At 39.5% G+C, this 22,272-nt stretch overlaps 2 protein-coding genes across 3 annotated transcripts in view; one reads left to right on the top strand and one right to left on the bottom strand.

Moving 5' to 3' along the window:
* MFAP3 (microfibril associated protein 3) overlaps positions 1-4,932 on the bottom strand; it is a 19,310-nt gene extending 14,378 nt beyond the window's left edge. Inside the window, exon 1 of the mRNA XM_007119348.4 lies at positions 4,878-4,932. The gene's annotated coding sequence lies outside the window, so the exon portion shown is untranslated. The remainder of the gene's footprint in view (positions 1-4,877) is intronic.
* Positions 4,933-4,950: 18 nt separating this feature from the next.
* The window catches only part of FAM114A2 (family with sequence similarity 114 member A2), a 38,301-nt gene continuing 20,979 nt past the window's right edge, over positions 4,951-22,272 (top strand). The window contains exons 1-9 of one of the 2 annotated variants that reach the window (XM_024123221.3): positions 4,951-5,012; positions 8,398-8,481; positions 8,954-9,053; positions 9,460-9,552; positions 12,169-12,260; positions 13,652-13,786; positions 14,270-14,428; positions 15,035-15,158; positions 19,163-19,242. In XM_024123221.3, the coding sequence (XP_023978989.1) occupies positions 8,449-8,481; positions 8,954-9,053; positions 9,460-9,552; positions 12,169-12,260; positions 13,652-13,786; positions 14,270-14,428; positions 15,035-15,158; positions 19,163-19,242 (816 nt within the window). In that variant the 5' untranslated portion in view covers positions 4,951-5,012; positions 8,398-8,448. Of the gene's footprint in view, positions 5,013-8,397; positions 8,643-8,953; positions 9,054-9,459; positions 9,553-12,168; positions 12,261-13,651; positions 13,787-14,269; positions 14,429-15,034; positions 15,159-19,162; positions 19,243-22,272 lie in introns of both variants that reach the window. The other variant, XM_024123219.3, reaches the window with a different exon arrangement.

Here is a 22,272-nt window from a genome sequence, read left to right as displayed (position 1 = left end):
TTTGCAGTACGTGGGCCTCTCACTGTTGTGGCCTCTCCCGTTGCGGAGCACAGGCTCTGGACGCGCAGGCTCAGCGGCCATGGCTCACAGGCCTAGCCCCCCACACCGGGGCACGAACCCGCGTCCCCTGCATTGGCAGGTGGACTCTCAACCACTGCGCCACCAGGGAAGCCCCCCCCCATCTTTAAAACAGGGAAAATAATAGCATCTATTTTCACAGGACTATTGCAAGGTCTGAATGAGATAGTATATAAAAAACACAGAGTCTAGTAATAGTAATCACTGAATAAGCTCTAGATATTATTATTGTTGATGGTCCTTTCAGGTGCTAAAATCTACACCTTACAGCAAAGCCATTATTTAAGATAAATAAAACACTTTTACTTGGAATACCATGCAACCATTTAAAAATCATGGAGCGGGGAGGGGAAACACCACTAGGTAATTTCAGTCTTTAAATTTCACACTCCTCTTTTTCTCATTGCAAATAAATATTTTACAATGATACGGATCAAAAGGAATTGTAAACTGACCTTGGAGCCCAACCATTATATTACATTGTTTTTAATGTGTCCTGAGCTTGTGGTAGAGAGCTTTTGTTGTGATCTACCTAGCCCGTTTCCCTTTTTGGAGCCCTGCTTTCTTGGGCCCAGGAGGAAGTCAACCCACTGGCTAAGAAGAATCTTGTTCTTGGAATTTGGATTGAGACACTGTGGGTTAGGGCCTTCTGAGGAAGAGAAGCCTTATAGGGAGCTGAGGCAATCAGGTTAGAGAAAGAATAGGGGTGAAGAAGGGAAAGAGAGAGGAGACAGGAGACAGGGGCTGCTGGTGGTGGGAAGAGCTGCAGAGGGGAAGAGAAAGAGGGACTCACACATGCTGCTCTGGCTCCTGACAGAATTCTACTTCCTGACTTCAATATGACTTTTTTTTTTTTTTTTGAGAAATAAACATCTTGGAGATATGGGGATATATGTATATGTATATTGATTCATTTTGTTATACAGCAGAAACTAACACACTATTGTAAAGCAATTATACTCCAATAAAGATGTTAAAAAAAGAAATAAACATCTTTATCTAATTTTATTCAAAATTAAAACCACAAAAATGAAGGCTGACTGTGCAAACAATGAAGGAAATGGAGAAAAGGTCAGGTGGGAGAAAAAAAGACTTTCAGCAAAACCCGGAAGGCAGGGGCAGAGAAAGCTAACTATATACAAGAAAAGTACTGAAGAGAAGTGTAATTGTGCTGTGAAAACAAAAGAGAAAGGAGGACTTCATGAATTTTAGAAATGCAACTCACTTAAAAGTTTGGGGCTTTGCATAATATCTTGCCTGCTATTCTCAATGCAGCAGCTGACATTTGGAGGCTAAGAAGAAAGAGTTCAAAAAGGAAAATCAAAGTGCCACCTTCCTGTAAACAGTTAAAAAGGTCTATGCTATGCTTGTGGATGAAGTTACTTGGTAGAATGTTTTATTACCTTTCTTCAGCATGAACAGGATAACTGAAAAGTGTGATATTTAAGTTAAATCTAACTCCTTTTTCATCTTTTAGATACAGTAAAATGTTAGCTTTTCTAGGATCATGAATAATCAGAAATGTAGATTATTTTACCCTCCAGAATCATTCTGGATATTGGCTATATCATTAAAAAAGAAAAAGAAAGAAAGAAAAGAAAAGCGCCTAAGCTATCATCCCTAACAGATTGCCTTGTTGCTGTTCCTGCCAAATTCTGAGAGAAGAAATATTTCCATTCTCTTCCAATTCTCAACAGAAGTAAATAAGGAAGTGATGTGGCTAACTTCCACTCTTGTGGCTCAAAATTAAGTTGGCTGAGGAAACAGCTGTTTGCAGAAATAGTTCTGGGATAATTCAAAAGAAGGAAAAACACTGATGCCCAGATGGTATTGGTTTTTGCTCCAAGTATACTGGGATATTAACGGTTCACTCTCCATAGTTAACTGCGTTCAAGGCTGTATTTACAGCTCATCCACTCTCCTCAGCCTGCACTGTTACACTTGAAAAATGGAGAAGCTCCCTACACAAGGCACACAAATGGTCAGAGTGGCATTCTGAATTGGCAAAGGGGAGAAAAAGGAAATGAAGAGCAGACTGTTAGCACTCCTCTATCCTTTCAGAGAACAAATGTAAAGCTGTTGTGCTTATACTCAACCACTGCTATAGATAACATAAAAAGGTTAGTAATACGCAAACAGAAATCATCATTTTGAGGGCCATTTTCCAAAAAGTTTCTGAATAGCCCTTATGCTCCCAACAGTATCTTACAGCCATCACACACCTCATCACTGGCCTTTGGGCACTTGGCTCAAACGTCAGCATATTTTCTGGCACACTGAGGAACACCTTCTGTATTTGCTGAAGCTGTGCTTCAAACCATGGTTATTTGTTATGCCCTTGACTTTGATCATTTTTGCCATAAGCATTTGCTTATGAAGCTACACAAAGACATTGATATGACAAGCTTAGACTTATGACCTCCTTGCCCATTTTTTTCTCTACAGTCTGAATCGCCCCCTGCCCCCCCACCCTCCCAGTATCTCAAACTCAGTATAACTAAAAAAGAACTCCTCACTCTCACCCTCAGATCTACCTGTCCAGTATATACATAGTTTGAATGATAGCCACACAATACAATTCTTCCAGTTTTGCAAGACCAAAGTTACAATACCATCATGGCTATGTGGTTAGGAACATGGACTCTGGTGTTAGAGTGCTTGATGTGGGACTTCCCTGGTGGCGCAGTGGTTAAGAATCCGCCTGCCAATGCAGCGGACACCAGTTCGAGCCCTGGTCCGGGAGGATCTCACGTGCCTCGGAGCAACTAAGCCCATGCGCCACAACTACTGAGCCTGCACTCTAGAGCCTGCGAGCCACAAATACTGAAGCCCGCGCGCCTAGAGCCCGTGCTCCGCAACAAGAGAAGCCACCGCAATGAGAAGCCCACGCACTGCAACGAAGAGTAGCCCCGCTCACTGCAACTACAGAAAGCCCGCGCGCAGCAACGAAGACCCAACACAGCCAAAAATAAATAAATAAAATAAATTTATTTAAAAAAAATAAAGATGCAGATTTCTTGGGTATCTGCATCTTTGCTGTGCATGTAGTTTTAATGACTAACAAATCAAGCCCATGTATCTTTTGATTTGCAAAACCTTACTGTAATTCAGCGATTCTCAAACTGTGGTGCAGGGGCCTCTGGGGGGGTCTCTGAGACTTTTTCAAAATGATTTTCGTATTAATACTAGAAAATCATTTGCTCTTTTCACTCTCATTCTCACACAATATGGTGCAGTTTTCCAGAGGCTACATAATGAATGCTATCACAAGAGAGTGAATGCAGAAGGAGATATGAGAATCTAGTTGTCTTCTATTAAGCCAGATATTAAAAAAAACTTGTAACAATGTAAAACAATGCCATTCTTTTCAATAATTTTTTTTTGGAAAATATTCTTCATAGAAATGCTATTTATGTTAACATGTAATGAACGTATCATTTTAAATAAATTAACAATTTTTGAAAAGCTGTTTTGATATATAAAATGGCATACTGAGGAACTCTGGAAGAGGGAGGGTGTCAGGGAGTGCTGGGTGAGGGTGGGTACGAGGGAACTCTGGGCGAGGGAAGGGGTGAGGGGGGAAAAATGGCATATTGATAGATATAACCACACAAACAAAAACTCTTTGACGTTCTCAATAAGTTTTAAAAGTGTCAAGGGATACTAAGACCAAAAAGTTTGAACATTTTCTAAGTGGTTTACCAGGATTCTATTCTTAAACCTCCAATTCTATGCATTTCCATTACAACAGAAAATCAGAGAAAAACACCTATTTCATACTTAAAGTGTTCTTGCTTTTTTTGGGAATAGGCGTTTTTAACATGCTCCCAGGTGATAATGATGCCCCTAAATTTAGAGAAGCACCATCAAAGCAAAGGAAACCATCTGAAGAATTTTAGGAAGTGACAATTATTATGTATAGACATTAAAATGGTCATTCTGAAAGCATTAAATGGAGTTGGAAGACGTGGGTTCTTAAAAGGCCAGGTGCCTTCACCTCTCTGGGACTTAGTTTTTCACATGTCTACAGGGAGGGTGTCTCTAATGCTTTTCTGGCGGTCAGTTTGGGTTTCATGAATTCCACTGTCCAAGGGCAACTGAAGAGGTGCATCTTTCTGATGAAGGGTCAGGAGTAACCTAAAGTCATAAACCACAGCATGTCACTCTTGGGCACAGAAACCTTCAGTGCTTTTCCATTGCTTTCCAAATTAAAGTCAAAATCCTTGTCCTCGCTCATAGCCCCTACAAGGGTTGGCCAGTTTAAGTCTCTGGTCTCATCTTCCTCTTTTTGCTCCACACACAGTAGCCTTTTTCCTCTTCCTTGACCTGGCTCGGTTTGTTCCCACAATAAGGCGTTTGCACTTGCTATTCCTTCTGCTTCTTTGTTTTCACCAGATCTTCAAAAGGTTTACTCCCTCGCTTCGTTCCGTCACTTTATTCTGCTTAATTTTCTTTAAAGCACTCACTACCGTTTTAGATAATCGTGTTTGTTTGTTGACCTGTTTCTAGTCGGTCTCCTCCGCTAGGCTGTCAACTACTTGTGAGCAAAGCCACAGTGGCTCGTAAACCAGTGTGTCCCAAACGCCCAGAGGAGTGCCTGGCAGGTATGTGGAGCTCCGTAAATATACGACGGCCGAACTCCTGCAGCCCAGGCCAGGCTTGCAAAAGGGCAGCGGATACCCCACCCTCCTTCACGTCGAACCCAACCCACCGCTCAAACCCACGCCTCGGCACCGCTAGTAACCCACTCCCACCCCACCTCAGCCCTAAACAACGACCGCGAACTAGCCCTCACTCACCAGACCCTCGCCGAGCTCCTTCCGGCTGGAGCGGCTGCTTGACCCGGAAGTTCTCTTTGGTAGGCAAGGCCTTCTCCGTCCTGAAGGAGGACTTCCGGGGCAGTAGGGAGAGGCTTCTCTGCGCCGGTGGTCGCGGTGAGTGTGGCGGCGGGTTGGGTACAGGGCTTCCTGGGAGGAGGCGGGCCGGGTGCGGGGTCTCGGGGTCGCCGCGGAAGGGGAGGAAGCGGCCTGGGGCTGGGCGGCGGGCCCCTCGCGGTGGACGCTGAGGCTGCGGAAGTGCTCTGGTTATTGAAGCGCTCCGCTTGGGTGAGGAATTCTCGTCGTTGTCAGCGTCGGAGAACTTAGCAGCGCAGGTTTGCACCAGAACTCCGGTTTGGCACCTGTTCTTGTAATTAGGAAGAAGGGAGAGCGGAGTTTGTACATCTCGAGACAAATCGTTATAGTAGTAAAAATAGTAATGCTCCCTCCAGACAACCACCAGGTGCTAATAGCAGCTGTTACCCGTGAGGGGTTACGTGCCAGGCTCTGTTCCCAACGCGTCACATCCACCGGGTCATTTCGTCTTTCTAGGAATCCTGGCAAGTATGTAGTACTCTCCCCCTTTTACAGATGAAGAAATGGAGACGCAGATAGGTGAACTGACTTCTCAGTCACTAAAGTACAGAGTTGGAAGAGTTTCAGCCTAACTACATATTATATATAGTATATAATATGTATGTTACATGCATATTACCGTTTGTTGTAGCTTGTAGAGAGCATAAGGAGAGCAAAAAGATATTCCATCAGTGTTTCAGCTACACGAAACATTGATGGAACTTTGTGCAAGAACTGTGTAGCCTTTCCTATTAGGCCCCTGGAGTAAATAGGGCAGAAATTGTTTGTGTCTTAAATTAGTTCTCAGTCTCCAGAGCTTGGCATGCAACAGGTAGTCAAAAAAAAATGTTTGCAAGTAAATGAATGAGTGTTTCACAGTTGTTTTTTATGTCTATGGATAGTTGTATCTAGATTGTTTTTTCTATGTGTTTTGGAAACGTATGTATATCATATACCATATGATCTAGGATCCAGGATGTTATATAAATCTACCTTTCTAGCCTTACGCCTCCCCATCATTCTCTTTGCCATATTAACTACTCCTGGTATGTCTGTATTCCACGCTGTCATACCTCAGACCTTTGAGATTTCTCCTGTGTTGTTTACACACCCTTGAATTCTCTCATTGGCATCTTCATCTGTCAGAATCCTAAGTGCCCTTTAAGGCAGGTATTACAAGTTCAGATGCCTACAGGGGCTAATCAGGTAACATAAACGAGTCAAGTGAATTTGGGTGGAGATTACGGGGAACTAGAGAGCACTACTCTACCCTGTCTAAAAGATCCCCAGCAAATATTTGGCATGAACTAGTTATTAACAAGTCGAATGTGGGCCCAGTGTCGTCAGATCTTTCAGTTTTACAAGAGAAGTTGGAAATTTCTATTTGTAAACGAACTCTATTTTTACATGTTACCAATTAGCTTAGAAAAAAGTTTAAGCACTGTGCAGGCCAAACAAAAAAATCTGTAGACTGGATTTGGGACTCAAAATCCCAGTTTGTGATCACTATTCTATGCTTTTTTCAAGTATTTAAAGTTCATGAGTGTTATTTCCTGATCCTAGCATACTTTTCCTTGCTCTCTGTTCTTTTAACTTTTTGTGTGTACCTCAGTTATAGTGTTACTTCCAGGCTGCCTTAGTTGTTAGTATGTCTCTCTTTTTTAGTATGTTAGAAATGTTTTGATGGCATTGATGGATTGGGTCTAATTTTGTGGTTAGTATATATTGGTAAAAACGTGCTTATACATACCGAGGTTTGTGTGTGTGTGTGTGTGTGTGTGTGTGTATGCGTAAGATACGTTTATTTCTCCCCTGGTAATACTTGGTTATCCTGGAAACCAGCATCTCCTCCTTGTAAAAACACCAATAATATCTTGGCTTTAATTGTCAAAGAGCCGTACTTCTGGAAGGAATTGAATTTGTTAACATTGCTATTCAAAAGCTGGTCTGATGTAAATCTTATTCTGGTAGCTTAAATTTCATGATCGTCTCTCTGAAAAATTGAGGTAGGAATGATTAATGAGTAATAAGATTTTTTAAAAATGTCAACAAAAGGAAAAGTTGATAAATTGAAATTAAAAACGTTTGCTCTGTGAAAAGCTCTATGAAGAGGATGAAAAGATAAACTACAAACTGGGATAAAATGTTTACAAACCACATATCTGACAAAGGACTTGAATCTAGAATATAAAAAGAGCTCTCAAAACTTAACAGTAAAAAAAAAATCCAATTAGAAAATGAGCAAAAGATAAAAACAGCTGTTTCACTGAAGAGGATATACAGATGGCAAATAAACACATGAAAAGATATTAAATATCATTAGCCATTAGAGAAATGCAACTTAAAGCCATATTAAGCTGTCATAGTGCACCTATATCAGAATGGTTCACATAAAAAATAACACTGCCAGGGCTTCCCTGGTGGCGCAGTGGTTGCGCGTCCGCCTGCCGATGCAGGGGAACCGGGTTCGCGCCCCGGTCTGGGAGGATCCCACATGCCAGGCCCGCATACCACAAAAAAAAAAAAAAAAAAAAAAAAAAAAAACACTGCCAAATGCTGGTGAGAATGAAGAGAAACTTGATTACTTATACATTGCTGGTGGGAATGTAAAATGGTATGGCTACTTTGGACAAGAGTATAGCAGCTTCTTATAAAATTAAGCAAGTACTATCGATTGCACTCTGGTCATTTATCCCAGGGAAATGAAAGCTTATATTCCCATAAAAACCTGTATATAAATGTTCATAGCCATTTTATTTGTAATAGCCCTAAACTGGAAACATCCCAGACATCCTTCAACAGGTAAATGGTGAAACAACTGAGATACATCCATACCAAGGAACACTACTCAGCAATAAAAAGGGAGAAACTAGTGGTACAACAACTTGGATGAATCTTGAGGGACTTACGCTGAGTGAAAAAAGTAAATCTCAATAGGTTACATACTGTGTGATTGCATTTATATAAGATCTTGAAATGACAAAATTATAGAGATGGAGAATATCAGTGGTTGCTGTGGGTTAGGAGGAGGGTGGGACGTGGCTAAAAATAGATAACACAAGGGATCCTTGTAATTGAATTATTCTGTATCCTGACTGTGGTAATCCTATTCTGTATCACGTGAATCTGTGCATGTGATAAAATTTCATAGAACTAATTACACGCACACAAATGAGTGCATGGAAAACTGGTGAAATCTGAGTAATGTTGGGGGGTTGTATCTATGAGTATCCTGGTTGTGATATGCTATAGTTAAACAAATTGTTCCCTTGGGGGAAACTGGGTGAAGGGTATATTAGATCTCTCTGTATTATTTCTTACACCTGCATGTGACTCGATAGTCTCAAAAAGTTTATTCAAGTAACTTTTACCAAAAACAAGCTTATATAATTAATTTTTGGGGGGTGGGGGGCTTTTATTTTACCAGGCAATGATCTAATCATGTCGGATAAAGATGATATTGAGACTGAAGTGATAAATGAAGCAACCTCCATCCTTGAAGATGAGAACTGTGAGCCAACCAAGAATTTTGAGTCAGTTAACCAAAGTGCCAAGTCAGAGAGTAAATCAGAACCTGTAGCTTCTACTCGGAAAAGACCAGAGTCCAAACCTTCCAGTGACCTTGAGACTTCAGACGTTCTCCCTGTTCAGACATCACAGGCTGCAGGCAAAGTAGAGTATCTATTAAAACATTGAGATTAAAAAGTATTAGGGTTAAAAGGAATATGGAATCAATACCAAATTGGGATTGCATCTATTTCTTTCCTTTTATAACCATAAAACAATTTCCTTTGCTATGTGATGCTTACATTGCAGGTAACATACATCTGTCAGTCAAGCAATACACTTCTTGAGCCAAATAATATGTATCTGTTCACCCATACTTTTGGCCAATAATTAGCTACCTTGTATATACACTCTTATTTTCCTCTAATTTTTCCATTTTTCTTTGCCTTTGTTTTTCTGGCTACTGGGAAAAATAGGAGACTGTTTCCAAAGATGTACCCCAGACCGGATGGAGCTATTGGGGAAGTTGGGGCAAGTCCTTGCTCTCCTCAGCCTCAGCTACAGTAGCCACAGTAGGTAAGATCATCAGTCATTTTATTAATTTTTGTGTGCATTTTGCTACAGATCTGTGTTCAAAACGACTGTGTTAATCATTCTTCTTCCATGATTACTCAAAAGCTTTCTAGTTTGAAGATACATTAGTAATGATGGGCTGATTTATACTGCCACTAGAATTGGTAACATTTTTCATTAGAAGGTTGACATTTAGGAATTAATATAAAACTATTTTTTGGTGATAATCAATTTTTTTTCCTTTGGTGAGGATACACTCCCAAAGATTAGTTATATATGGTCAAAATAACATGTCTTGTGGTTGTAATGAATTTGAAAATCTGTGGTTTTAATTTTCAGTTTGTTTCTTCAGTTTTGGTGACTAGTAGCAAATAAATTGAAATATAAAAATGTTATTTTTTCTCATTAGGACAAGGTATTTCAAATGTCATTGAGAAGGCAGAGACTTCCCTTGGAATCCCTAGTCCCAGTGAAGTTTCATCTGAAGTCCAGTATGCAACGGGTCAGTATATGAAAACATTAAGGCCTAGAATTATAAACTGAAATGGAATAGTTAAGCTCATTTTTTTCAGTAGATGTTTTTTGACTGTCTGATATTCAGGGCATCATGGGGCTGATGAGAAATGGGATTTGGAATCTTTGGCTTTAACCACTCAGGTGTCTCTTTACTTTCCTTATCTATGAAATGGGGTGATATTTTATATTGCAGAGGACTGTTACAAACATTAAATAAGTAAAGCCATGAATGTAGATTGTAAAAATTGCCTAGCCTTGTGCTTGGCACAATTGAGTAAGAGCCCAGTAAGAGTTAGCTGAATTTGAATCTACTGTGGCATGAAAAAATGTTTTAATGTGTTAGTTTTGGTGCTGTTCCATGGTTCATTTTTTTAAGCCTTTTTTCTCTGTGCTTCGGTTCGGATAGTTTTTGTTGTGGCTTCAGGTTTACTGATCTTTTCTTCTGCTGTGTCTAATGCTGTTGAGTCCATTCAGTGACTTTTAAATTTTAGATATATTTTTCAGCTCTAGAAATTCCATTTGTTTCTTTTTTTGTCTTTCATTTCTCACCTCCTTATGTATATATTTTAGTGTCCCTGACTATCATCTCTGTCATTTGAATCTGTTTCTATTGACCAATTTTTTTTCTTGCTTAGAGATATAACATTTTCATTTCATTGATTGGATGCTGGACATTAGAAATGTTACTTTGCTGAGTGGATTTTGTAGTCCTTTAAAGGGTGTGAGTTTTGTTTGGAAGGCAGTTAAGATATTTGTAGCTTAGATTGATCTTTTGGTCTTGATTTTAAACTTCTTGAGGGTGATTTCTAGAGTAACCGTTATTGTTAAGTGCTAGTTTAGCTCAACTACTAAGTCTCTGACCCTTCTGAGGTCTCTACCTAATTTCCAGGAGTTTAACTAGGTCTCTCTACTTGATTGGTTGGAAGTTAAATGTCTCTCAGCCTAGCATGAGCTTTGGGCATTGTTTAGTTTACAGCTCCATGGCAGTTCTTTGCCCAGTATCGTGGAGTTTTCCAGTGCAGGAACAGCTTAGTATTCAGCCAAAGACTCAAGGGCACTCCTTTGTAGATAGTTGGAACTCTTTACCTCTGTATCTCCCTCCTCTCCAGTACAGGCATACCTTGGAGATATTGTGGATTCAGTTTCAGACCACAGCAATAAAGTGAATATCGCAAACAACGAGTCTCACAAATTCTTTTTTGGGTTTTCCAGTGCATATAAAAATTTATACTATATTGTAGGCTATTAAGTGTGCAGTAGCATTATGTCAAAAAGAATAATGTACATACCTTAATTAAAAATACCTCATTGCTGAATAATACTAACCATTACCTGACAGCAGAGGGTTGCACAAACCTTCAGTTTGTAAAAAAAAAAAAAAAAAAAAAAAATGCAGTATCTGCAGAGCACAGTAAAGTGCAATAGAATGAGGTATGCTTGTACGCTGAGCTGCAAACTCCAGGTGCTTCAGCTTTCCAAGATTCCAGTCTCTGTCTCTTCTACTTAATAGGACTGCCATGCTCTGCTTGGGTTTCCCCTCCCTGTGCTGTGGTCTGGAAAGCAAGCCAATCATAGAGTTCTCATCATTTGTTTCTCTTCTCTCCTGAACCATAGTACAGTACGGTCTGTAGTCCATTGTCTGGAGATAATTGTTTCTTATATTTTGTCCAGTTTTCTAGATGCTATGGTAGAAGGGCAAGTCTGACACCAGATGATCCATCATAGTTGGAAGCAGAAGTCCTCCCTACAATAGATTATTTGTTGATATCCTGTAAGAGATTTTAGTGTTAATAAAATAGAACAGATTTTAAAAAGATCTTTGTAATGCGTGTCTGAATCCTGTGAAGAAGCATAATTTTCCAGGATAAAGTTTAAAGTAGACCGGATTTTTAAAAAGTCACATTTATTGAGTTATAATTTACATAAAGTTCATTCTTTTTAGATACAATCATCCCTTGATATCCATGGGGGGATTGGTTCCCGGAGCTCCCCATGGATACCAAAATCCTCAGATGCTCAAGTTCTTTATATAAAATGAGTATTCACGGGTTCAGCATCCATAGAACAGAGGGCCAACTGTATATAGTTTTACATATTTTAACAAACATACCGTCCTGTTTATGCTATGTAATCACAGTCCATTGTGATTATACAGATATAGAATATTTCTTATATTTGTATAGACAAGACTCAAGAATATTTTCATTCCTCCCACCACCAAAAAAAAAAAAAATCCCCTCATGCCCCTTTGTAGTCACTCCCCTCCACCTATTCTTAGCTCTTGGCAACCACTGATCTGTTTTCTGACCCTGTGGTTTTACCTGTGCAGAAGATCATATGAATGGAATCACACAGTATATAGTCTGTTATATATGTCAGTAGGTTGTTCAAAAGGCTGGATTTTGTTTTTGAAATGAAAATGAAAAACTCCCTTAACTTTTATTTTAAAATAGGCAAATAGTTTAAAATAATAAAACAAAAAGTACTAAGGCCTTGTGTGTTGGAAATAAGGTCTAATTTTAAAAAATTCATATAGATGCTAATAAAGCAAAACTATTTATGGACTGTCTCTTCATATTTATACATCCGTTCCCCACTATAGGAGAGACAAATGCCAAAGGGAATGAAAACTCCTCTCCAATGAGTGGGCCATTTGGGGTATTCTCAACCATCTCTACTGCTGTTCAGAGCACAGTGAGTAAAAATTGCAAGGTGGCCTGCTTCCTTCCATGATTTAATGGGTTTTTGTCTCTTTCTCTGTCTTTTCCTTGAAAAGTCATGGGGACTGATTCCTCTTATGGAGTTCAAATTACTGAAGATCATTCACTTTGATCTTAGGGTAGAGTGAGAGCTAACTTGAAAACTTAAAAGAAGTAAAAGAGGGAGCAGGAAATGAAGAGTAATAGAGAGGCAATGTACATAATATTTTATGGACTAAGAATTCTTAGTTTGGTGGCCCTAGAAAAACATCTCTGCTTTACAAAAATATTTTTGTCATAATTATATCTTTTAGGCAAAGGGAAAATGAGATGTTTATGATAAATACTTATAAAACTATAGATGATTAGAAACTTTTTTTTTTTTTTTTTTTTTTTGTGGTACGTGGGCCTCTCACTGCTGTGGCCTCTCCCGTTGCGGAGCACAGGCTCCGGACGCGCAGGCTCAGCGGCCATGGCTCACGCGCCCAGCCGCTTCGCGGCACATGGGATCCTCCTGGACCGGGGCACGAACCCGTCTCCCCTGCTTTGGCCGGTGGACTCTCAACCACTGCGCCACCAGGGAAGCCCTAGAAACATTTTTGAAAGGATTAAATAGGAAGCTTAATATCTTTCCTACATGAGGATAGATAGCTAGTACTTTTTAATTTTAACTTTTTATTTAAGTATAATCTATATACAGACAGGTGAAATCATAAGTGTTCAGTTTTAATTTTCACGACATGAACACATTCAGACTAAGAAACAGCAGGGTGGTATATCAGATGTCTCCTCTGTGCCGTCTCCCAGTCTTCTGTGCCTCCCCCTCTTGCAGTCTAAGATAACCACAATCCAGTCTTCTGTCATCATAGATTAATTTTCCCTGCCAAATGAACAGAATCATACAGAATGTACTCTAGTGTATCTAGTTTCTTTCACTCATTATTATGTTTGTATAATTTATCCACGGTATAGTTTGTGTGGTATATTCCATTTTCTTTGTTGTATTCCATTGAGTGACTATGTAACATATACTCATTCCAGAGTTGGTAAGTATTGGGGTAGTTTCCAGCTTTTAGCTTTTATAATAGTACTGCTGTGAGTGTTCTTGTATGTCTTTTGATGAACCTCTACACATTTTTTTGAGTATTTAACCATGCGTGGAGTTGCTGGGTCATAGGATACTCATATGTTCAGCTATAGTAGATACTGACAAATAATATTCCAAAGTGGGTATACTGCTTTACATTCCCACAAGCACTGTATGATTGTTTTAGTTGCTCCTTGTTCTAGCCAGTGGTTGCTATTGTTAGCCACTATTTTATGAAATCAAAACATGCAGGTGTCTTTTTTCAGTATTATTGTAATGAGGTTGCATGTGTTTCCTAGGGAAAGAGTGTTATCAGTGGGGGTTTGGATGCCTTAGAATTCATTGGGAAAAAGACAATGGATGTAATAGCAGAAGGGGATCCTGGATTTAAAAGAACCAAGGGTCTGATGAACCGGACTTCCACACTGTCTCAGGTACTGTTTGCATTCTTGTTTGTATTTTGATCTGTATTTTTGCCTTTGGTAATTTGGGACCTTGTTATTATTGCCTTTTGAGGACTTTTCAGTGTTTTTTGTTTTGTTTTGTTTTTGGTAAGGGGATGCACAGCTCTAATGCTTAGAAAAATGCCCAGTTCTTTTTTTTTTTCCTCCTCTTTCCTTTCTGCAGAAGCCTCTAGTCAGTGCAATATAAGATGCCAAGCCCTTTCAGAATTGTCATTAGATTAATGATAAAACCACTGTCAGAGAAACACCTGGTTCCTGGGGTGTTATTTACCTTGTCTAGGAGCAAATTATGTGATCATATTTTCCCTGCAGCTCCTGAGCCTATCCGATTTGAATCACAATTCCAAGAATGAAAGGGCAGTGTTACCCATCTCAGTTTGCTTCCCTCGACTTTCAAAACTCACCCTTAAGCTCTTGTTACTTGTTGCAGTGTAATGCCTGGATCTCTTTCAGGTTTTACGAGAGGCGAAGGAGAAAGACAAGCTGTGGACCGCCAATGAGGTTACCGTGGAAACGGACAAGAAAACTCATTATGGGCTACTCTTTGATGAATTTCAAGGCCTTTCACATCTAGAAGCTCTGGAGATGCTCTCCCAAGAAAGTGAAATAAAGGTAATTCCACACCAAAAATTTCAACTGGAGTAGTCTTTAAGCAGAAGCACACTGCATAGTCTCTTTTCCTTTTGTACAGTTGGAGGATGAAATGTATGTCAGGTAGAGGCTTGAGACTCTCTGAAAATACTATACCAAAATAAACAAAAAAACTAATATTTGAACTAGTTGCTAGAAATAGAATGAGTCAAGTGTTGTTTCTCTAAATTTAAACAAAAATGGACAGATTAACAAAGAGGTCTTAATAGCACATCTATTATTTTTCCTTCATCTTTTTTTTTCTTTTTAGAAGTTTCTTTGGCTTAAGCTGCCAATTTGGATACAGTTACCTGTTAGCATTTAATTGATTCAAGACTATTTCATTTCCTCCTAATTTCTAAGCTGTTGTTAAGCACTAATAATTTCCAGACATTTCTGGCTTATATTATTTTTGGACGCACAATTATCCATACCTTTCTGTGATGACCTGCCTCTTGTGTTAAGGTTCTTAAGGAAGAGCTTGTGAACTCATAGTTTTAATTTTAATATGATCCATAGCCTCTTCTCCATTTGTGAATGTTTTTCATTTTCTCTCATACTCCCACTTACTATTTTATATCAATTCAGGTGAAATCTATTCTTAATTCTCTAAGTGGAGAAGAATTAGAGACTCTAAAATGTGAATTGGAGCAACTCAAAGAAGCATTTTCCCTAGCAGAGTTCTGTGAGGAAGAGGAGGAAGAGAAGAAAGGTAACATGGAAATCCAGCATCTGAGTGGGAGGGATGTAGTGTGTTTATATGCAGTGATTGTCCTTGAAATAAGTCTCTCCAATTACATTAACTCTTTTTTTAAAATTGAAGTGTAGCTGATTCACAGTATTGTGTTAGTTTCAGGTGTATAGCAAAGTAATTCAATTATATACATATATTTTTCAGATTGTTTTCCATTATAGGTTATTACAAGATATTGAATATAATTCCCTGTGCTATACAGTAAATCCTTGTTGCTTATCTGTTTTATGTATAGTAGTTTGTATCTGTTAATCCCACACTCCTAATTTATCCCCCCTTCCCCTTTCCCCTTTGGTAACCGTAAGTTTGTTTTCTGTGTCTGTGAGTCTGTTTCGGTTTTGTATATAGATTCATTTGTACTATTTTTTTTAAGATTCCACATAAAAGTGATATCATACAGTATTTGTGTTTGTCTCTCTGACTTACTTCACGTAGTATGATAATCTCTAGGTCCATCCAGGTTGGTGCAAATGGCAGTATTTCATTCTTTTTACGGCTGAGTAGTAGTCCCTTCTGTTTATATATACCACATCTTCTTAAACCAATTGTCTGGTTATGTAATATCTTGCTAAATGGTATCTTACTCTGTGTAAAGAGTCCTGATATGAAATGGTCCTTGAATATGAGTTTTTAAAGCTGTCTTGAGATATTGAGAAGGCAATAAGCATGGTGGATAAAAGGATGGGTTGTGGAGTTAGACCTGGGTTCTAAATCAAGATCTGCCATTTATTAAGCCATGCAACTTCGTGAAATTACTTAACCCTGAGTGTCTGTTTCCGCAACTGTAAGTAGAGGTAGCTAATTCCTCTCAGTTTGTTATAAGGACTAAATGAAATATTATGTTTAATGTGTGGCTCATAGTAAACACTCAACAAATGGTGGCTATAATTTTCATTATTAGGATGGCATAAGTAAATAAAGATCTGCATTTTCAAAGTCTCACTGAGCAGGAAACCCATAAATTAATTTTGATTTGCTTAAGTTGCTCCATTGTTCCTGACTAAGTACATAGTGCTTTGTACGTAGTGCCATTAACAGGATTTGTTTAATTTAGTCGACATCTGGCTTCACATAGTGATCAGAAATCCTGATCTTTAAATACCATTCAGAGGACTCTAAGGGAATTTCTAAACAGATGGATTTGTGTCTATAATATTTTTACTCCCTAACTGTTTGCCTGAGATCAGGATTCTGCAAAGATAGCACTGGAGTGCTGCATGCCACCCTTCCCAATGGCCCTCCCCAGTGATTTTGGTTGAGAATGCAACACTGACCTTGGTATTTAATTATATCTCAATGAAGTTTTTTTAAAAAAATGTGGTAGCAGAGGGGAGAGAAAACCACAGAACCTAGTTCTGGTGATGTTGATCTTCTTCAGTTTCTATCAGCATCCTTAGCCCTTGTCCCTCTATCTTATATACTCAATGCCTTCACTTTTTTTTGCTATATGTTGCCTCTTTTTTTTTTTTTTTTTTTTTTTTGTTGTTGTTTTTGTTACGCGGGCTTCTCACTGCTATGGCCTCTCCCGTTGCGGAGCACAGGCTCTGGGCGCGCAGGCTCAGCGGCCATGGCTCACGGGCCCAGCCGCTCCGCGGCACGGGGGATCCTCCCGGACCAGGGCACGAACCCATGTCCCCTGCATTGGCAGGCAGACTCTCAACCACTGCGCCACCAGGGAAGCCCGCCTTCACTTTTTTAGGAGACTTCCTGCTTCAGGTGCCAGCCTCTCTCGTGAGTCTCTCCAAAGCACTAACCCTGTCTCCCTTCCATCCTTACATACTTTTTTTTTTTTTTTTTTTTTTTTTTGCGGTAAGCGGGCCTCTCACCGCTGTGGCCTCTCCCGTTGCGGAGCACAGCCTCTGGACGCGCAGGCTCAGCGGCCATGGTTCACGAGCCCAGCCGCTCCGCGGCAGGCGGGATCCTCCCGGACTGGGGCACGAACCCACGTCCCCTGCATCGGCAGGCGGACTCCCAGCCACTGCGCCACCAGGGAAGCCCCTTACATACTTTATTCTAATGCAACAACTGCTTTTTATGCTCAAGTCTGTGGGGAGTATACGACAAGGATCTCTATTTTTTCCCCCTGTATTTTATTTTACCTTATTATTTTTTTTAATATTAATTTGTTTTACTTTTTAGATTCCCCATATAAGTGATAACATAGTTTTTGTCTTTCTCTATCTGACTTATTTCTCTAAGCATAATACCTTCCAGGTCTATACATGTTGCAGATGCAAACATTTTTTGATCAACCCTTAGCAGTAAAAGGTTTTTGAGCACTTAGACCCAATATGTGTATATTTGAATGTGTATGAATTATACACATATACCACCATAGTAGTATATTATTTACATTCTGAAGTACATCCTAAAAAAGTACTTCTTGAAGAATAAGATAAATGACTATAAAAGTTGCATTTTTTTCCTCCTGCACTCTATTTTTTGTGAACCCTTTGAGGTGCTTGCATCCCACTTGGATTCAGATCCATCCTTTGTCTCACATAATTTAGAGCTTAGCTGGGAAAGCAAAATGCCTTCCTGAGAGTCAGGTTTTTAGTAGAATATGATTTAGGAGTTGTTTACATGAATTATATAGGTCACAGTTGTATCATTTAGTGAGATCAGCTTTTCCCAAACTATGTTATACCTGGGATCACTAAACCCTTTGAATTCTCTGCCTTGAATGCCAAGAGAGGACAGAAGAGCAGATGGAGAGAGAAGAACCAAGATAGATTTTTTTCCTAAGCATTCTGGGGAGAAAGCATGTATGAAGCAGTAGTAATTTGCCCTGGTAACCATGAACTGGTGACTAAGAAATATTCATATAGATTGTTAAGTGCTAAGAGATTTCTGTGTACAGGATTCCTCTCTGTAGTCTTTGGTGGAGAGAAAACTTGGGCTGGGCTTCAAAGAGGAGATTGGATAAGATTTAGATGAATAGATTTAGATGAATAGAGAGGAAAAGAGCCATTTCCTGTCGTTTGTTTGGATGTGTTGATTGTTTTTGATCTTGACTCACCTGTGTGTTTGCATGTTTCTCAGGTATTAAGTATTCCATGTTCCACATCATCGCTCATCAAGCTTATTCCAACAGCTTCCTTACTATCCTTCCAACATTCTGGAATCCTCTTCCTTTCTTATTATCTAACCTTATTCTTATCTGGATCCTAGAATATTGCCTCACAGACTTCCTGCCTCCCTTCATGTTTCTCTTTTTATTTCATTCCCACCCAGGAGCTAAAGTGATCTTTCTAAAATTTTAATTGGACTCACCTGTCTCTATAAAACCATTCAGCAGCTCCTCATTCTCTTAATAAAAGTTTGAATTCTTCACCATGGTTTATGATGCCCTTTATTACCTGGATCCTGCTTACTTTCCTAGCTTCATTCTACCCCTCTTCTCTTTCTTCCATTAGGACACTCCCAACCATGTTAAACTTCTTGCCATGCTTTCTTTCACCTCTGGGTCTTTGTACTTGTTTTCTCTGCCTGAAGCTCTACCATTCTCGTGGCTAACGTGTACTTGTTTTTTATGTCCAGCTAAAATTCCATTTCTTTGGAAGCACATGCCTCTTACCCGCTTAGTACTCTGCTTTCATCACCTTTCCATTCATACTTCTAGGATGTAATACAAAGAGCATAGGCTGTGGACTGGGGGTGGGAAGCCCAAGGTTTGACTCCTAATTTGTTATGATATTTGGGGATATAAATTAACCTCTTCAAGCCCTAGTTTCTTCATCTCTAAAATGGGATAATGATGCACTTTATTTTAGAAGCCTATTGGAAGAATTCATCAGTAAAATATACATAAAAGGATTCTGTAAGCACTAAAGCACCTTGCTCATATAATTTGCTTCTGCTGTTGTTACTGCTACAGCTGCTACTATCATTCCTCTTCTTTCCCCCTGCAATGATCCTCACCAGTCTTTCTGCAGTGTTTTATGTGGGACTTGTTTTTCTAGGGGATGAAGACTTTACCAAAGAGATAACAGAGCTATTTTCCCAGCTGCATGTCTCCTCCAAACTGGAGAAACTTACTAGGGTAAGTTTTCCTTCTTGCTGATTTTCAATTTTTTACATATATATATTTAGTGGATAAAGAATGTAAGGTTTTAAATTCCTGGCAAGGATGTCACCAAAACCGAGGGTATATTCTGAGTTCCATACCTCCTGTCTCCCTCTTGGTCTCACAGGTTAGTGTGCTAAACTCACACTGCACCCCCTTACCCCCAGCCCCCCAACACATCTGCCATCCTCACCTGTTTCCATTTGGAATGCTTTGCTTGTCTGAAAGCTTAAATTAGGCCATAGCATTGGTCAGTTAAAGTTGGTAGCACTCACCAACCATCATGATACCAGTGGGCTAGTTCTCTATTGAGGGCTCACTGTTCTCGGGGCTCTGAGTGATTCTGAGATGATGGGATGTGGCCCCTGCCTTTAGGTAGCTGATGTTTGCCATTTCCCAGAGCCCAGTAACTCAGATAATGACCATTTAGCTTGTGGAAATGAGAGAGTCCATGGCCTGAGCCTTGGTCTTTGGTAGTGATTCCTGAGCTGTCTTCACACATCTGGAGCATGGAGGGACTTCAGTCAAAGCTCAGAGTGGGTCGGGAGATAGTGTTTCCAGGGTAGTACCCGCCTAGCATATACGCCAGTGCCAGCTCTTGGGACAGTATTCTCTGGGTCTTGGGCTGCTTGCTGCCTCTTCACCCTCTTCTCGATAAATATGTTAGGGTTGGTTAGCAGCAGCACACATTGCTTCCTGGCCAGGGAGAGCTGATAGCCATTGTATAGTCATCAGAGTCACCTCCTGCGTACCCCACGGTAAGGAATAGGATGCTTAAGGGAAGTTACCCTGCTCTCCCATGCCCACTAAAAACACTGCATTCTTCAAGAAAGCTTTTCAGAACCTTGCCTCAGCAGCTCCTCTCCCTTGTCTTGTCTGTAGCACTTTACGGCACTTTCTAGCTTGTGTCATAGTGTTTTTTGTTTTGGAAGTAATAGCAAACTTAGAAAAAAGTTGCAAGAAAAGTACAAACAACATTCATATAGCTTTTATGCAGATACACCTATTAACATTTCACTGCATTTGCTTCATCATTTGTGCTTGCAAATGTGTTCTCTCTTTCCGTCTTCCTATCCCTTCGTCTCCACCTCCCCCATAGACACACACACACAAGTTATTACTATTATTGGGACTTTTTTTTTTTTTTTGGCCATACTGCGCGGCATGTGGGATCTTTAGTTCCCCAACCAGGGATAGAACCCATGCCCCCCCGCACTGGAAGTGTGGTGTCTTGACCACTGGACCACCAGGGAAGTCCCTGGGACTATTTTTTGAGAGTAAAATGTAAGCATTATAGCCCTGTACTCCTAAATATTTCAATATGTATCTCCTAAGAATATGGATATTCCCTCCTATAACCACACTAATTATCAACTGCAATAAATTTAACATTGATACCATACTTTATTTAATCTGTTGTTCCCATTCCAGTTTTGTCAATTGATCTGATAATGTCCTTCATATCCAATTCTTTCCTCTAATGTTGGAGCCAATACATGATTGTGAATTGTATTTAGTTGTCACGTACTTTGTCTCTTTTAATCTGTATTTGCTTTGTTTTTTTGTTTGTTTTAGTCTCTTTTAATCTGGAATAGTTCCTTAGCTTTTCTTTGTCTTTTACGATTTTGACATTTTTGAGAAATACAAGCCCCTTCCCCCTTTATAAAGGTAGAGTATTCCTCATTTGAGTGTTGTCTGATGTTTTCTCGTGATTAAAATAAGGTTATGCATTCTTGTAAGTGATGTTGTATCCTGCACAGGGTATCATATCTAGAGGCACACGATGTCCATTTGTCCCTTATTGGTGATGTGTTGTCTGATTTCTCACTGTATAGTTATGATTTTGTTCCTATGCTACTAATGAGCTTTCTGTGGGGAGACATTTTAAGACCATACAAATATCCTGCTCCTCATAATTTAGCATCCTAGATTTAGCAACTATTCATGATTCTTGCTGCACCAGTCTTTACTGTGATGGTTGCTGAATGATGATTTTTTTCAATCCCAGTACATGTTCCACATGTACCAGTGAGCTCTCAGCATGCTACTTAGAATTAAGAGCTCTCGCTTCTCGCCTTTTCTCTTTATTATCTGTTTGTTATTGATATGGTCTCATGGGTTTCTATTTTTTCCCCCCATTGGTTTGTAATTCATTACTGTCCTTAATTATTTTGCCGTTCAAATTGTCCTTCAAGCTGACTCCTGTGTGACATGCCCCCATTATTTGAGTATTTCCTTATTTTATGGCCTAACGAGATCTTGCACCTTCCATATTTCTCTCCAGAATGAACCTTTTCTTCAAGGAACCATGGTTCCTTTATGATATTACAGGACAAAACCTGGGTGCTAGGTGTGCTCATTGCTTGGGGTATCTTTGCTTCTAGGCCCTGTTGGCCTAGGAAATGTATTCAAGTACACATACATGCGCCTGTGTGTGTGTGTTTGTGTGTGTGTCCATGTATATGCTCACATACATATTTTAGAGATCATGAGTTCACACTGATAACTCCAGTTTCAGTCCATTCTTACAGGTTCTTCCTTGCCTCTCCCCGTTATACATTTGTATCTCTCCTTCATAGTAAGAACTCTGTCTCCCAACAACATTACTGCATTTCCTAATTTCCCCAGTCCTGTAATGCATCTGAAATGTTTTCCTTGCTTTGCCCATACTACTATAAAACCAAACTATAAAAGAACTTATGATTTATTTATTGTCTCCCCATGTTAATTTAATTTCATCTTTGAATATATAGAGTATTAATATGTTTTCAAAAGTCAAAACTGTACAAAAAATATATTCAGAAGTGTCACTCCCTCTCAATTCCCACCCACTTCACTCTCCCCTCTCCTTTTAGATATTAAACTTTCTTGTTTTCTAACATATCCTTCCTGTGTTTCTTTTTTAGATAAGCAGATATATATATATATATATATATATATATATTTTTTTTTTTTTTTTTTTTTTTTTTGTATGCGGGCCTCTCACTGTTGTGACCTCTCCCGTTG

Source organism: Physeter macrocephalus, chromosome 8 (genome assembly GCF_002837175.3).
Source record: "Physeter macrocephalus isolate SW-GA chromosome 8, ASM283717v5, whole genome shotgun sequence".
NCBI lineage: Eukaryota > Metazoa > Chordata > Mammalia > Artiodactyla > Physeteridae > Physeter > Physeter macrocephalus.
The sequence above is the reverse complement of the archived record's forward strand: the minus strand, read 5'-3'. Positions and strand labels throughout refer to the sequence as shown.